Source organism: Talpa europaea, assembly GCF_964194135.1.
Source record: "Talpa europaea genome assembly, chromosome: 11".
Taxonomy (NCBI): domain Eukaryota; kingdom Metazoa; phylum Chordata; class Mammalia; order Eulipotyphla; family Talpidae; genus Talpa; species Talpa europaea.
In genome coordinates this window covers 44,836,275-44,854,530 of record NC_140078.1, presented here as the reverse complement: position 1 = coordinate 44,854,530, position 18,256 = coordinate 44,836,275, and the positions used below count along the sequence as shown (strand labels likewise).

Sequence of the window (18,256 nt, the reverse complement as noted above, 5' to 3'; positions counted from 1 at the left end):
AATCATCACCATTAGACTTCATGCTTATATATTGCCCCCATTACTTTATAGTTTTACTGCATAAACATGAATCTCTAAATAAAATTATTTTGTGGTTTTTCACATTCACAATGTGCTGAATACCACATTCAGCACAAAAAGCAAAAGTACAAAAAAAAATACATAAAATATGTCAGTTACATAAAGTTTAAATCTCAGAAACACATAACTTTATTTTGTGCCAAGTATGGAATAGACTAGCACCCTCTTCAAAAATTAAAAATAAATCTTTCTTTATTTTCTTATATTGAGCTTTCTATAAAAGAAAATAGATATGAAGTCTTTAGGCTTTTCCTCATAATTGATGATACTTCAGCACAATGGGTGGGGCTGTGCCCTTGCCCCTTCAATGGAAATCATGTTCAGACACACACTTAAGGTCAATGACTCTTCAGTTCAGATCTTTGCCTCACTGCAATCACCAATTTCCTCAGAGCATGAATGTTTTTCAAATCTTCCTCATTAATTGATTTTCTTTTCTGGTCATTTGACATGTCTGATTTTTTATATAGATGATGATTATACTAATAATTTAACAAGTAGTTTTTATTGTTGCAGAATTGAATATGATTATTAGAGGAGAGCACAGAAAAAAATACAAATTATATGCAAAATCTCACATAAATTATATGAAAAATCTCATAAAAATATAGCTATTATTAAGATTTGGGCATAATGCGATCTATCATATGCACTTTTAGTCTTGTTTTTGTATATTTAATAGCTATGTGCATACTGCACATAAATGTTTTACCACCTTAACCTTACAACATCAAAATTTTACTTCTGTATATGTACTGTCATTGACTACATACATAAATCCTTTCCACTTTTTGTTATGATAAATAATGCTTTTATATGAATTCTTTTCATGATTTGAAATTACTTAAGGGAGACTCCTAGAAATGGATTATAGAGTCAAAATATATAAATGTTCTTAAGCACATTGCTAAATCATTTTCTAGAAGTATATGTCAGCATTTATACTCACCTGATGCTAGCATTATATTTCACCATTTTTATTTTCTTCCAAATGTTTTCATTATAAAAATAATTCAAATATGTTTAAGGTATAAAATGTATCTTCCATTTTCAATTCCAATAATAAAATTTTGATATATTTTTAGACTTTTAGCCCAAGCATGAATGAAGGTCTGTAAGGTGTGTGTGTATTGTGAGTGCATACGATGGAGTATGTATATGTAAGTTTGAAATATGAAATGGACATTTTCCCTGATATTATGCAAGGCTATTAAAATCTTTTAATGATTACATGACATTCCACTACAAGGCTACATTGTAGTTTACATAGGCCAAGTTAATACTAAATTGTTTGTTGTTGCAAATAACACAGCAACAAATAACCTCTACATTTATGTTTCATGTTATGTAGGCATTTCTGTAAAACAAATTCCTTAATACAAAATTGTTAAGTATTTCATTAAAAAATAAAATATTTTCTGATTTGGGAGTCATGTCCATTTACTAAAAGACATTTAAAGTTAAGTCACTCAAAATATTAATGCAGCTTCCACTGCAGTTCCTAACTTTTAACTCTTTTAGGAATTAAGAAAATTCAGAGCCTAACAGTGTCTGTTAGGCTCAACAGGAATTCTTGAAGCTCAGGACAGGAAACCACTTTTTTGTTTTTTCAACAAATATGTACTGTTTACTAGATTAGGGCACTATTTAGGGATTTTTTAAAAAATGATATAAAATCACTTACTTAAAAGCAAAGACGTTTTGGTAAAACTAACATAAGGATCCACCTTTTCCAAATCTTTTCTCAATCTTTCTTTTCAATATAAGAGCTACATTTTTTTGTAAGTTGAAGAAAAGCTCATTTTATTATAGAGTTCCATGTAGTTTCAGAATGTTTTACATTCAGGAGTCATTGTACCAAGCACATGGTGGTTGAAAGTACCAGAATGCACAGAGGAGGCTCCCAAGGTATACCCACCTGTCCTTGCCCTGGAGCATTGAGCACATTGAAGGAAATGTACTCCACTGTGATGGACTAACTGGTCAAGTGCCCTGGGTTCATAGGCATGTGCCTCTTTCCTGGTCCAGCTCCTTATTCATCAGTGAGGTCGCTGAGGCACATAGCAGTAGGGATGAATGGCTGGTGACAGACAGCCTGAAGTGGAAAGTGGCAAAACCCAGGCCTCATACCTGACCTGATGCTTTCCAGACTTCATTTGCTGGCTTTCCCAAGTCAGCCAGCCACCTCCACTATGCTGTTTTCCACTAGGCTGTAATCTTTTACTTTAGAACTTCACATGGTATCATATTTATTGTGCCTTTACCTCAATAATTTCTGTGCTGAAACTTTTGCAAAGAACGAATGATTGTTCAAAATGGACCCCAGGCAGCTTCTGGTCAAAGTCTGGTAAAGGAGAAGGGGGCCCTGCCTGCTGGTCAGTACTATGTTGCATCTATAAAGCAAGTATCACTGCAACCCAGGTAAAGGATGAGGTTATGAATGGTACTTCTTTTTATTAGCTTGGAACTTCTGCCTTTTAAATCTACTTTAATTTGTTTTTCAAAATTGTGTGATCAAGTTGTAAAGGTAGAGGTGTGGACACAGGTTCTATTCCACTTTAGAGAATGAGGAGCATGAGGCCCAGATAGATGATGTAAGATCCCCAGATCACACATTGCCTGAGTGCCTAAAAGAACAACCTCTTTTTCTTTTTTTTTTTTTTTTAAGAATTTAGGGGTTTTATTTAGAAGTTAATTTGACCAAATTTTAATCTCATAATCTCCAGGGTACACTATCCTCAGCCCATGTGAATATGCCTTTGTCTTGGAGAGTAACAGTTTCTCAGGGCCTCAGTCCCACAATAACTCTAACCCTCTGAGTTTTTTCTATGCCCCTCCCAAATGCAAGAGTTGAAGATTCTAAAAACAGATGAAGGAAAAACACTAGATGGTGAAGATATTGATGATGATGATGATGATAACAAAACAGCCCTGTAACTTCTAAACAAATCTTAGTAGATTTGGATTTCTCAAAGCTCACAGGACTCTCTTTCCTTTCACCCTCTCACTCACTCTCCTCTCCCCCGACCCATCCTTCTTGAAGTCCTATCTTGACCTTCACTGTGCTTTTCCCTCCCACTTTCACTCCACTTTTCCAGTCCTGCCTTCCAGCCCACCACATCTGAACTTATTCTACACACTTCATCTAAGTAAGCTTTCCTCAGCCCCCTTCAAAGCTCCAGAGACAGACTGTGGCTCAGAAAGATTCACTGCTGTGTTACTTGCTGCTCAGGGCAACCCTGGAGTGAAACACTAGCCCTCTGAAGCTCTGCTCCCATGCCTTTCTGTCTGTATCCCTCTCATGTGCCCTACTTATACTTTGCATCAATGTTCTTTGCCCAATTTGGGTTATGTAAACTTCAAATGGTGCATTTTTAAAATTGACTCCTTGATGTGAAAGCTGTCAGGAGCCAGCCCTTCTAGATTTCTCCCTAAAACTGTACCTGACACAGAATAGCTCCAGTAAAACGTAATGACATTAACTCAAACTTGCAGTAACACAACACCTATAATCAATGTCAACCATAAGATATGGCTGGACACTTTGGGTGGATCAGCATGAGAGGTATTTCCAAGAACACTAACATTCTCCATTCAATCCATGGTAGCATCTTGACAGCTTGGGCCTTCTGCATCTGGATCATTTCTGTTGCTTGCCAGCTCTGCTGACTCTGGGCACATTTCTTAGACTTTTTTTTTTTTTTTTGCCTTAGCTCCTATTTAGATAAAATGGGCATGTGCTAGGACCTTTGACACAGGGTATGTGGGAATTAAATGAGCTAATTCTTATAGCCTTTATAAGGGTTTTTGGAATATAGTGCACACTCAATGAGTATTAGTCATGTCTGTGGCACAGAAAGAGAGAGAGAGAGAGATCTTGTATGCACACATAAGTTGTAATCTATATGCATGTAATATATATACATATATATAGTGCATATGTGCATATAACCTATTTTCTTTATTTTCTATTTAGCTTTTAATCATATACTATCTGTGCTCTACTTTTCAAAATGATTTACTAAACAGCTTATTTTTTGAAATTATTTAATTTCTATTTTTTCTTTGTTAAGTAAAACCAGCTCATTGTAAATGTAGGCAATAATTTATTCAAATTTACCCATTAGTGAACAAAATTCAGGCTTATTTTGGGAATAAGAGTACAAAAGAAGTTTTCAAAGAATCAGAAGCTATGGAGCAAAGACAAAAAATGAAGACCTCCTATTTTTAAATTAATTCTTGCCTTTCTTTGCTTTCCTTAAATGGGGATAGGGGTGTTTTGGACAAGCAACTAATCCAAAAATCCATTTTGAAGCCTATATACTTCAGTATCTGTAATAGGTTTGTTTACTCTAACTGAAAAATAATATTGCTTATCAGCAGCAGGCCTGTAAAGTGTTCTTCAGAGATTATTATCTTCTTGATATGAGATCAACATGTCACACTTGAGATAGAAGAAGTCCTTCTATAATGTCCTTGCAAAAGGGTTAAATGGGATAGATTTAGAACAGTTAAATGGAATAGATTTAGAAGCATATTCAGACAGGACTTTCATTTTTAAGTATTTGGCAGTTTATCATGCAACTGAATTTATTTCTCAAGTCTAAGCAGCTTATATTTGTCTACTAATTCATGACTTGTTATTAGATATGATATTGTATACTATCATTATTACAATAAATGTATTCATCAATATTGATTCATCAACATCAATAACCTGCATGCCACATGTAACTTTATGATGTTTTATATACAGCCTGTCTCCTGATTTATAAATTGCTTGCTTGCTTCTTTGACTTCTTAACTGCTCTAAAAGCAGGGTAGGACTTCAGAGGTATTTTACTTCTGCAGGTGTTTTAAGGCAGTGGATAAAACCTCTCAGACAGAAAAAGGGGATTTCCTTTGTAACATGCTTGGAAGCTTTAATGACAGTTTGGGAAAAATATGTATACATGAATAGTTTTGCCCCACTTTCTGTTACCTCTCTGACATATGGCTACACTTCTACAAGAAAATTCTAAGAAATCCTATAGGGTACTGCCCAGAATTTAGTAGTAGTGGTTTACTCACCGAATCCTGCTGACAAATCTGAAAATGTAGCTCTAAAATTGAGACAACCCAATATCACTGCATACTAGAATTATCTGGAGAGCTTCTGAAAACCCCAGTTCCCAGGGCATAACCCTCAGCAATGAAATCAGAGTGTCTAGGGGTGGGTCTCGGGCATTGCTAAGTTTTAAGAACCCCCAGCATTCAGGAACTTTGGAAGGCAGGCTTAACATCTCATAACTATCTGTGCTGAATAAACTTTGCATCCTCTACCTTTCATATATAGGAAAGCACTTATTTCTTTAAAATCTTGTAGTTCAAAAGATTTGCTAGCTGATTTCACTTTCATTGAATTTCTTCAATCCCCAGAGTACACCTAAGAGGCTGGTGGTAGTCTCTCTTTACTGCATTTTTTTTAAAGATTTATTTATTTATGCATACAAGAGCTGGGGTACAGGCCAGAGATGCAGGGGGTGAGAGGATTCACCAGAGACAGAGCGGGGAACAGAACAGGCAGACTGACAAAATACACTGCTGAGGGGAGCAGCGGGCGAGACAGGAGAGGTCTACTGCGCCGTGTGGGTTGCTCCCTGGCTGGAGTGTGGGTTGCTCCCTGGCTGGAGTGTGGGTTGCTCCCTGGCTGGGGATTGAACTCATGCTGCAGTGGTTGCCAATTGCTTCATAGTGCGTTGCTTAACCCCTTGCGCCACCAGGGAGGCCCCATCTCTCTACTGTATTTGACTAGCTTTCATTACTTCAGCAAAATCTCACAGCTAGTTAAAGGGTGAAGTCAGATTTGGAAGGGAGGTTTGGCTCCCTGTAAAGGTAGGTTTCCCCTGCAATTCATATGCCTCATTTTCCTGATCTCACAAATTCTACTGTTTGTGCTATTTTTACTGGTGATGTAATCTCCCTTCCCTTTGCAAGCATCAGGTGTTTCCAACTTTATTGTCTGCAAGGCAGTAAGTCACCACCTGTATAATTATGGAAGACAGAATTGGAAAAGACACATGAGGATTATTAGTTTATTTATTCCCTGCTGATAGGGAATTTTTTATCTTTCTTTCTGATACCAACATGAAAGGGCACCAGTGTGATGCAGTGTACATTGCTACCTTTTTATTCCCCTGGATACTTTCACAAGTATGTTCTTACTTTGCACTCACCATGTTTTTGAGATTGGTGTCATTGTTACTCTCTTTTATAATTGAGGCAATAAGGCTCTGAGATTCCTCCAGTCGACCAGACCTGCGAGCTGGCCATGGGATCTAGATGAGTCTTGCCCTTGCACATACCCATGCCACCACCCTTCTCTCCTTCTCTCCTGTTGGCCTTAGTCCCTGACTATGAGGAGTAACCTGCCATTAGTGTCATATTTTGAAAATGAGTCCTAAAATAGATGGTCCCTGGGAGAAGGCTTGGTGTGGCTCATTGGATGTGTGGAAAGGATTATGGATGTCACCATGAGATCCACAGAGGCACCCTGCGTTCCATTTCAACAGAAGTGTGGTTGCATCTGTGCTTCATTTTGTCTGTGCATTAAATTAGAATAAGGAACCAGGCCACACTCTCAAAGAAAGGGCCAAGGGCTGGGAAGGGCAAACCATGGAGGGAGTAGAAGCAACAAACTTCCCTGCCATGGGCAGGATAGAGGGGTGATGTTTCTCTTTCTCCCTGCAGGGCAGGCAGAGCAAGCTGAATTCCACAAAATGATGTATTGTTTGAGTGATTCTCGTGTTTCTGATGTAGTGTGTTCTTTGAAAATACAGTTTAAATCTCACTTTTCTGTAGCTCTTCTTGGTTGAAGCGACATAGCAGCACATAGAACTGAGGCCACAGAAGACCCAAGAGTTCAGCCTCTCCCTCAGAAAATGATCCATGTAAAGCACTTTGAATGCTATAGAAATAGCAAGATAGTATTCTTCACGCTCCTCTGTACTACCTTTTCTTTTGGATGGTTTGTTTGTCTCTTATGGTGAGGCTTTCATATCCACACTGAATGAGCTTTTCCATCATTTCCAGGCTTTTCTGGTGGGAAAAGGAACAGAAGAAGTTGAAAAGTGTAACTAAACTAACCAGGCCAATGTTTGTTTACTTTTGTGCAATTTTAGGAAATTATGTGAACTCAGTAATACAGTATATTAGTGATGACTAGAATTGTCATTTAAGAAACAATTGTATGTCTCCTAATACTGGAATCAGCATTGCAGAGTTCTCATGAATGGGCTGCTGTTCTATGAGAAACATATTTCTGCCTTCATTATGAAACAGAAATCAGCAGTGACTCCTGTATTACTCCAAAGAATAGGAAAACATGGACTTGAGATAAATTTCTTCTATACTAGAGGAGAGCTATTAGCTACACATCTGTTCCCTTTCTTGTTCAACAGCCTGATACCCACACCTTACAGCAGACTGTGTCTCCATTTATATTTTCATATTTGGGTACTGGTGACCACCGTTATATCATAAACTCATTTTAATTTCCTCTCTTTCCCCTCCTTTAACTCTTTACTTTAGAACTGCAAATATTCCAGGATATACTGGTAAGGTTCATTTCACAGCCACTCACCCAGCGAATTCTGATATTCCAGCAGCAACCCCATCTTCAGATTCAGAAGTGCACCAGTAAGTATGAGTCCTGTATATATACTGCATTTAGATACATTGGGGAAGGGGGAGGTAAGGATCCTCATTATAGTTATTCCTTTAAAAATAATTATTTAGAATAAATTTACATTGTTCAATATATATATAGTCAAATATAAATATATATATATAATTATATATATAGTCAAATCAAAAAGACAGAAGATTTCATTTTCCCAATGATGTTTCCTAAAGGAGCATACGAAGACACTTAAAACGTATTAGGTGAACAGCATCTTTATCTCACAACCTTTGCACACATATCAGCCTTTGCATTATCGTCAGACATGGACACTGCTTAGATGCATGGATTACATGAGACACACACTTACTTCTGTGAATAACCACTTTTTTTTTATAAAAAACAAAATTCTGTTGAAAGTCATATGTATTTTTAAGCACCATTTTTGCAAATCAAAAATAGGAGACATTAGAGAGAAGGTTATTGAAGACTTCATTATATGAAGTTGCTAGTAAGAAGCAGCACATTACTGTTCATTATAACTCAAATTTGAAAGCATTTGATGGAAGTCTTGGCCTCGCGAATAAAATGACACAGTTTTGAAAATGAAAATGCAGATTTAACCAGGTCTACATGCTGGCCCAGTGCAAATAAATCAACTGTCCTAGTAATCGGTGTGTAGGAGCATTGGGGGCATGGGTAGGGGTGGGTGAGGCACAGCTCCTCACAAAAGGGTGCCTTTCTGTTATATCACATTCTCTTAGTAAAGAAGTCATTCTTTACCAAACATTGATGAACCTGCATCTGGCCCAGGTCCTGTTCAGGACAGTGAACACAGAGTTGAATACAAAAGATACCTCTTCTCAGGAGCATATGCTCTGTTGTGAAAGACACTTGATGACGAAGTACACAAGTAACTGCACAACTAGATCAGTTCTGGAGACTGACATGCTATGTAGCAGCAAGTCATGGAGATACAGTAGAGGGCTCAAGAGTAGGGAGGACATTCTGAGGAGGTGGCTTTTGGCCAGAGTCAGAGTTCCTGCCCCAATGGACTTCTGAAATATTGCAAAAGACAGCAACTGGATTTTTGAGCTAGGTTTCAATACATACAGTTGTTCATTAACTCATTCATTCATGAGTATTTTTCATTACTTCATCTATTTTTTTCATTGGGTCAACAAATGTGTGTTGTACTCCAGGAATTCATAAGAAGTAGACCCAATATGTGAGGAGCTCACAGTCTGTAAGAAAGAAATATAAACAACTGTAGTAGTGGATGACAAATATCATAAGTCCAAATATCCTAAGTCCTCACTTACCTTCACGGATAGGTTCTCAGAAACGGGCTTTAACAAAATAACAGGTCCTTGGCCTCATTTTGTCCAATGTTTGTTGGAATTTTTTTTCTCATCCATATTATAACAAAATTACATTGAATGAAGTGACGTTATTTCAGGATCTACTATGGTCACATATGTTGGCCCAGTACTTCCCATTTGGAATGTACTAACTCATTTCACCATCCTGGTAACCTTTCCTTCCAAGGAAGGTACAGTTGTTATCCCACTTTACACATGAGGAAACTGAGGCACACACAAGCTACTGTGGATCTTCATGGAGGCACTAATAAAAACCTCACGGAGGAAGCGGTTCACACAGGACACTGGTGAAGTAGGACATTGGGTCTCATGTATTTGAAGGCAAGGGTGCCTGTGGACAGGGTCCTGCTTACCCAGGGGAGGCCATAGAAACTGCCCCTCATCGTGCCACCTGGAATCTCAGAAGGGTGGCTTTTAGGCTCCCTGCTCGTCTCTGTGTGTATAGTGTTTGCATCATTCTACAGGGTTGTGCATGAGGCTGTTCCAAAGACAATGATGAGAGGGAAGAGCAGCTGCCTGCTGGCAGGACTTTACCAACTTCTCTAAAGTTGGAGTTTGATAATTATCTAGAATCTCTAGCCCACATATGAAAAATATTTTTTTTTTTTAAAAAAAGTCATTGATTTTGTAGGCTAATATTTTGCCTAGAAACTTTTGAGGAAAAAATCATTTTTTCTCTTGGGCCTTCCCTGGTGGCGTAGCAGTTGAGCACTTCATTCCCCAGCCGCCAGCAAGGGTCCCACAAAAAAAAAAAAAAATTCATTTTTCTCTTAAGACACATTTTATTTATTTATTTATTTTTTTAAAGGTTAATAAAAGGTTTATTTACAAGGGAAGGGCAAATGAGGAAATGTACAACTCAGGGAGAAAAGTGGGAGACAAAGTTTTAAATGTGTCCTACCCAATCCACCGATCTGAATCCCAAATGGCACTCTCTGAGAGCTGGCCGCAAGCCAGGAGCCTTGAAGCCAGGAGGCCAGTGAAAGCAAGAGACCCCAAGGCCCACGTGTCTGGTTTTTATACCAAACTTGGCTCCTTCACTCCACCCTCAGGTCCCAGCCACCTTCCCTTTGGTGGTGACAGGATTTGTCTTTCCCAATGTCTTGATGGCTTTGGTCTGGAGTGGGGGTGGAGTCCACAAAGCCTGCATGGAATTAGCTCAGGACATCCTTTCCCCCCAACAAACTCACAAACTCTCCTGAATATATAAATAAACCAAGTTTTTTGAAATGAGAGTACCAAGTAATATTAAACTACCAACTTTCTAGTTAATTTTTTTTCTTTTATTTAAATTTTATTTTTATATTCCCCATACAATTACAACCGCCTTATTTTGACCCCAATCCCTCCTTTCCCCGCCCCCCACCCCCCATAGAGTGTCTCTGGTTCATAGTTGTTTGTTGATTTTGATATTTTCTTTCTTATAGTTATTCTTTTTCCTGGTCCCTTATTTAAGTTTTCTAGATTCCTGCTATGAATGAGACCATCCAATAATTTTCTTTTTCTTTCTGGCTTATTTCGCTGAGCATGATCCCTTCCAGCTCCATCCATGTTGCTGCAAATTGCATGTGTTTATCTTTTTTGAATGCTGAGTAATATTCCATGGTGTATATGTACCACATCTTCTTGATCCAGTCATCTATTTTTGGGCATTTGGGTTGTTTCCAAAGCTTAGCTATTGTAAACAGTGCTGCTATAAACATAGGGGTGCAGGTGCTCTTTGGAATTGATGTTTCTCTGTCCCTTGGGTAAATACCTAGGAGTGGAATTGCTGGATCATATGGAAGCTCTATGTTTAGTAGGTCAAGAAATCTCCAAACAGCTCTCCATAGTGGTTGGACCAGTTTGCACTCCCACCAACAGTGCAGGAGAGTTCCTTTTTCTCCACAACCTTGCCAACATTTGTTGTTGCTAGTTTTTTTAATATGTGCCATTCTCACTGGTGTAAGATGGTATCTCATGGTAGTTTTGATTTGCATTTCCCTGATGACAAGTGATGTTGAACATTTTTTCATATGCCTGTTGCCATTTGCATTTCTTCTTCAGAGAAGTTTCTTTTTAGCTCTTCTGACCATTTTTGACTGGATAATTTTCTTTGTTTTTTTTGAGTCTCATCAGCTCTTTGTAGATTTTTGTGATCAGTCCTTTATCATTAGTGTTGTGTGCAAAAATGTTCTCCCAGTCGGTGGGGTTTCTCTTTGTTTTGGTTATTGTCTCTTTTGCTGTGCAGAAGCTCTTTAATTTGATGTAGTCCCAGCTGTTTATCTTTGCCTTCACTCTTTCTGCTTTGGGTCATGTGTCTGTAAAGATGTCTTTGATGTGCATATCATGTAGTGTTCGCCTATATTTCCTTCTATGTATTTTATGGTTTCAGGTTAAGACACATTTTAAATGTCATAAAAAACACATTTCTAAATACAGAATTAGTAAAAGTTTAGAAATTTGATGTATTTTACTTCATGTGAAGGATCTGAAAAGACAGTGTTAAAATTAGATGCAAATTCATAACTGTCATTTATTTTTTAAAGATTTATTTATTTATGCATACAAGAACTGGGGTGTAAGCTAGAGGGGTGGGAGTGAGGAGAGAGATTCACCAGAAACAGAGTGGGGAGCAGAACAGGCAGATCTACTGAAATATGCTGCTGAGGGGAACAGCAGACAAGACAGCAGAGGTCTGCTGCGCCTCGTAGGTTGCTCCCTGGCTGACCAGGCATCGAATTCATGCTGCAATGGCTGGCAATAGCTTGATAGTAGTGTCTTTAACCCCTTTGACACATTGTGTCTGGCAGGTGAGTGATTGAGAAGTGATCCTACTCAACAATATTTCCTCAGTGCAGATGGGAACATTTCCAATGACTCATTGTTCTCCCTCTCAATCCATTCTCTCACCCTATACATCTCAGTTCTCATCCCTGACATTTGTTGGTTTAGCACATTTCCATGCCATGCTATTTGGCTACCAGATTACTTCAAAGAAATCTCTATTTCTCAAAGGAAAACTATCCTCCAAATACTACTACTGCTAGTACTATTACTACTGCTGTTGCTACTAGTTACTACTGTTTACAAGGTTACTATCATTACTACTTGAAAAAATAAAAAAAAACCAAAACTGCACCTTTGACAACATGCTCATAGCCAGATTGCTGATTTCTTATTGCCCATGATCTCCTCCTTCCCCCACTACACACTGATCTGTTATCTGTTATCCAAGAGTGGGGACAAGAAATCTTCTGGAGTTCTGATTCTTAGGGTAAACATGGGTTCTGGAAATAGAGTTAGTGGCAGCATCCCCAATGTCACCACAACTGACAGCATTGTGTTGCATCAGGTGCCCACATTTCACTCCTAGATTCACCCCAACACCTGCTGATGACAAGAGGTCAGCAGGGAGAAAAGCACAGTAGGGAGATGCATTGTCCAAAGTGTTTTGTTAGCAGGAAGGCAGTGATTGGCCTCTGTCCTGCCCCTATGCTGTAACCAGAGAAAATCAGGACTTGGAAAATCTTCATCATGAAATATCACCTATGATTTTTTCTGACACCATGGTGGGATTTTTGCCTAATGTTTTTCAGTAGAAGTAGGAATCTAGATCTCTGATGAATATCATGAGAACTTGGTAAGGTAACCTGACTTCCTCCTGATAATGTCTATCTGACTTGATACATTTTTTCTTGTTGTTTCTGAAACATCTGTATATGGGCTTATCCTGGGCACTTCTGAACACTTGGCTCTGTGTACACCCACTGTGACTCTGGAATGTACCCTACTTTGCTCAGAGTCTGTGCCATTTCCCATGGGCCCCTACTTGGACATCGCCACTCCTCCCATCAGGTCCCCCTCAGCAGACAGGTTCATTTTCTGTCACTGGACATCCAAACTGACTCTTCTTCCCCTCCCCCACTCCACAATCTTTACCTCTGCCAATACTTCTGTTTCTTCTTCTCCTCCTGGAAAAATGAGTTTTCACTTTTCTAAAGTGCCTATGCTTCCCTTTGAAATCTTGACCCTCTCCTTCTTCTTCCTGCTTTCTGTGAAGAAGCCCAGCCAGGTTTTCCTATTGTCTGAGTCAAAGTTATTCCCCCCTGACCTGCCATCCTGTTTCTCTACTCTCCTTCCTTCAACTATAAATGTTCTTAAAAAGAAAACTACCACTCCCCCTTCTCCCCTGTCTCCACATCCTCCCAGTCCACCCTTGCCATGAATTCTGCTACCACCAATCAAAGGAAACACTGCTACCTGCAAGATCCTGTATGGTACCCTTGGAGCCCTTCATGTGGAGGACAAGAATGAACATTTACTGGAAACTTTTTGGTTGACAGTCCAAAATTTTGGTTTCAGGTTGAGTCTTGTAGGTTTCAAATGTTAATGCAAAGGGGTTGGGGCTGCATAGCCTACAATATATTTTGATTGGCATGTGCAAGACTCCTGTGTCTTGGGGCTGATATTTTAAATAAGCTGTAGAATAGCAAGGAAAGAGGTTTTCAGAAGAGATCTAAGGAGAGGAAGTGCAGGTGCAGATGGTAGAAGGGATAGTGTGGATCTCTGAATTTGTAATAAGACACATTCAGAGGTACCTCCCTCTACTCCTGTTTCCATCCCAATGGAATATCTAGCATTCTTCATATCCCCTCCCACCAGAATGCAACCTTCACCAAAACCTGAGTTCTCACTTCCATGGCCATTTCCCACAACATAAAACAAATGTATTACTTCATGATCATCATAGCATGAAAGCAAAGCCATTTTGGATTTGGTTGCTTTGTGTTTTGTAATGCACAGGGACATTGCATTCTCTGTGAATGATTCAAACAGCATAAAATTTACAGAAAAGTTGTTGCAGGCAGTTGTGGGTTCAAGAAAGTTGGGTTCAAACAGTGCTGGAAAACATCATTTTTAGAGTAATACACATTCCACAGTGATTTTCTTTCAGCTCTCACAACAAGCTCGGGTAGTTGTTATGCTCCCTGGATAGATGAGCAGACTAAGACATGTGAGGTTAAGAGCAGTCAGCTTAACCCCCACTACAGGGTGAAATTATGCTCAGTCCTGCACATGGCTGGACTATCCCATCCTGCCCCTCTATCATGCTTCCTCTTCAAGCTCTCCCTACATGCTCCCTGTCTCCCCCCACCCCCACATATACCCCATACCTCTCCTTGCCTATATCTCCTTGTTTTCACCATTACCTAACTCTGCTCTGATCTGGACTCCTGGTGGATCACCATTCCAGGCTCAGAGAGGTGGGCTTCTTCATATCCTCAGCACAACTCAGATTTTATTTAGCTGCCACTCTATAAACTCAACTCCCTTCAGCTGTGTTTTCTATATTCTAGGCACAGAGTAAATATTCAATGAAAGAAACTGCAATATAATGCATGTAATGCAATAAATGGAACTGAATGTAAATGAATGAAAGAAACAATATGTAAAAAGATTAATCATTACCAGTGCCTCTCTGTTTCTGTTATATGTGTCTCTGTCTCCCCACATCATCTATCTCTCTCCCTCCCACCCACTCCCTTCTCCCTCCATATGTACACATGTATTATTAATTGAGGCATGGATGAGACTGTATGTTTCTATGTCATTTTTTTCTTTTATTTCCACTCTGTTATAGCATCCTACGGAAAGAAATGGAATTTGACCTCTTTCATCGTCAGGCACCGCTGTCTCGAATGGTCACAACTGTCGGACCCTACAATCCCTTCAATAAGAAGGAAAAAGAAACTGTAGTCTACTGAAAAAGAACTTCAGTCTCTGGGAAGGCATTATGGAGGGTACAATGGGGAAATAAAAGGTTTGGGCATTTTTGAGTGTGTCTGTACATTTTGGATGACAAAGAACTCTTTTTTGTCTGCAACAGAGCATCCTGCAGCCCAGCTTCAGCCCCTCACATGTCCTGATACCAGAATGCCACCATTCCATAATGGCCACCAAAATCTTCTGAAAGTTAACAACAACGGTGGTTTAATTTATACTATCCCTCCTTAGAGTTGGAATGCCAGATCTACCTAGAAGTTTCATGTCCTGACCTCCTTAATTCAGTTATTATAACTGTGGAGCACAGATCACAGATTTCATGGTCACAGATTATCTGGTCAAATGTATTTATGGGTTGTAGGGGATTCCTCAGCCTCCCAAATGTTGTTATACTGGTATACACATAAATTTTATATATATATATATATATATTAAGATTTATTTATTTATTTATACAAGCACTGGGTACAGTCAGAAGCGTGGGAGGGTGAGAGAATTCACCAGAGCCAGAGCAGGGAGCAGAGCAGGCAGAAGGACCAAAGCACACTGCTGAGGGAAGCAGCGGGCGGCAGGAGAGGTCTGTGCGCCATGTGGGACCCTCCTCCGGTGGCCGGGGAGCAGCCGGGGATTGAACTGGTGCTGCAGAGGCTGCGGGCATCTTCGCAACTCAGCGCTCAACTGATGCGCCACCGGGGAGGCCCTAAATTTTATATTTCTATACAGATATTTTGGATCCTGATAGAGTTTATGAAGTGCTCTCCTAAACCTCAGCTCAGTAAATATTTTTTTCTATTTTGTAAATATGAAGATTGAAGCTAAGAGTGTAAAGTATTTATCTAAGGTTACTCAACTAGTATTTAGGAAAGTTAGAGCTAGAACTCAATTTTATATTTGGATATTGTACTTTAGTCTCCCTTGTTGCCACAAAATGAATAACTTTCATTGACTTATTAAAAAAAGAAACAACAGTAATAGGAAAAAAATTTAAAACCCAAATCTTTTCTGTGTTTCTAGACTTTTCAGAAATGTTTCTTAGGGCTTCTACCTTATTTCTTCTCCCAAGTGATACAGAATGAGGTCGTGAAGCCAAAGAACTCCAAGCACATGTGTAAATCCCTTGGGGGTAGTTTTGTTAGTGGGGCAGACTGAGGGGTACCCCAGACCCCCAAACCTGCTTGCTCTAAATAGGTTCTGCCATCCACTGCATAAAGACAAACATATTTTTAGTGCATAACACCTTCAATAAAAAAGGACTTGAAAAAATTAGTGTGCAATAAAGAAAAGATAAAGAAAATAGTTGAAATAATTTCCAATTAAACACCCCAAATTACCCATCCCTTCATGAGTAAATGCCCAGCTAAACAGGGTTGGCCCAATGCGGACCTCTGAGGCCCAAAAGTTTGCCACACGTCTAAGACACCTTTTGGTGGGGAGCCATAGGAGAAGAGCAGAGGGGGCAGGCAAGTCTGGAAGGAAAAGAACAAAATCAAAACCCAAGTCAAGATAAAGGCTGTCATTTTCAGCCTCCCAACGGGTCTCTCAGCCGCACCTGTCTCTTTCAAGTGTCTACATCCACATCCCCCAAGTCCCTGGTACAAGTCCAAGGCTGAGAAGTAAGTGCAGCTTCTTTACATGTCTCTCTGCTCCATGTGCCTCCAGCAGTCTTATTTTTCTTTTCTTCCCCCAGTTTTCTCCTTGGGTGAGGGCAGGAAACCTAGAACTTGCTCTTTCTATGGATAGCACACTGTTACAATTTGACTCTGCTCATTCTTCTGAAAGAGAAATATAATATATTTTGGTTTTGGAATTATAACTGGAGCCTCACAGTGTTGGGCAAGAGTGGTTCTTCTTCACTGCCAGTTAAACAGAGGGAGCTATTGGAAAATTGGTGTAGGTTTTCCACCTGCACTAAAGTCGCTGCCTGTAAGCAGCCTGTCCTTTAGTGCTCAACCCCAGAGTGCTGCTTATGGCAGCAAGTGGTGGGTATTTTACTGTCAGCCACCAGTGGCCCCACTGGGGCTCAGGTTGCAGGCAGAGACCAACAGTGATGGTGGATGGCAGTGGTTACCTACCATGCCACCCCAGGGCATTCAGTGCCTTGGTCAGGGCTGCATGGGGCCTCCCTGGGCCAGTTCATCACTGAGGTGATCTCCAGCTGAAGTCTGTTAGTAGCCCCACAGAGACCAGGCCAAGATGGTGGGGTTGCAGCATAGCCTACCTCGCAGTGCTGCTGCAGGCTCCCTGGGCTTTACAGTTATATTTGGTGCTTGGATTATAGAATGGACCAATGAAGTGTGAGCTTTGAGCTAATTGGTGTGGTCCAATTAGCCATCTGATTGAAAATGGTCAAATCAGACTGTTGGTGGGAAACCCTGAAAGAGGATATAAGGCAGAGCAGGAGCCAGCTTGGGAGAGAGCCTGTTCCTGGCCTCTGAGGAAAGAATGAAGATTCTTCCTCGAAAGAAGAAAGCAGCAGCATCCAGCAGCTGACCTCCAAAGAAAGAAGAGATGCCAATGAGTTTTGCAGAGGCAGTGGCTGCATCTGGCCCTGCCTCTGATGTCACCTGAAAGGAGCACCAAAAGCCCTGGGCCTGGTATCTCAAGGAGTTGTTTGTTGTTGGTGTTGGCCAACAACTCAAAAAGAACTGCAACACTGGTGTTACTGACATTGGTGGTGTCCTCCTGGTGACCAGTGCTGCCTAGCACTGTTGAGGTCGGATCACTTTTGCAAGCTGTTAACATGTATGGAACTGTGAGAGCTGTTGATCCTCTGGAACCACCTCCTAGCACTGTTGCTTCCAATGTTGTCTGACCCAGCATCTATGCTGTCCATCCTGACTTTCCCACTGTTGCTTTGGGCTACAGCATCCCTTACCTGGGAGCACCTCCAGTGTGATGAGTTGCATCCCAGCCTGCTGCTTGCCAGTATGCCATGAGTTTTAGGCCCTCACTGATGGGACAGCAGCATCTTAAATGAGCTACCTTTTGTTTGGGACCTTTGGACACTGGACACTATCTGGGGTGAGATAGCCAGTCACTTGTGGCCTCAGAAACTACTTGTTTCCCCTGTTCATTAAATAAACCTCATTGTTGTTATTCCCTGAAACTGAGTAGTCTTTATAATTTTGCATGTGGGTGAAAACCTGTCCTCTATCTGGCCACTGTACTTTTGACACTATAGCTCCCCTGCTTCAGAATCAAGTATTTCCTTTATTGACATCCACAAACTTCAGACTTTCCCTGTGTGCCACAATTCTGTCAGGACCAAGGGGAAGGCATGTAGCTATCCATCCAGAGGAATGACTTCATCTGAACACCATATTCTTTTCTAATTCAGAGAGAACAATTATGTAAAACAAAAACAAAA

General features: G+C 40.1%; 1 protein-coding gene across 1 annotated transcript in view; it reads left to right on the top strand.

Moving 5' to 3' along the window:
- SPMIP7 (sperm microtubule inner protein 7) overlaps nt 1-15,213 on the top strand; it is a gene marked incomplete at its 5' end in the record, with an annotated part of 67,055 nt that extends 51,842 nt beyond the window's left edge. The window contains 2 exons of the mRNA XM_084248452.1: nt 7,651-7,758; nt 14,747-15,213. Of these exons, the coding sequence (XP_084104578.1) occupies nt 7,651-7,758; nt 14,747-14,870 (232 nt within the window). The 3' untranslated portion in view covers nt 14,871-15,213. The remainder of the gene's footprint in view (nt 1-7,650; nt 7,759-14,746) is intronic.
- Between the last annotated feature and the right edge of the window lie 3,043 nt (nt 15,214-18,256).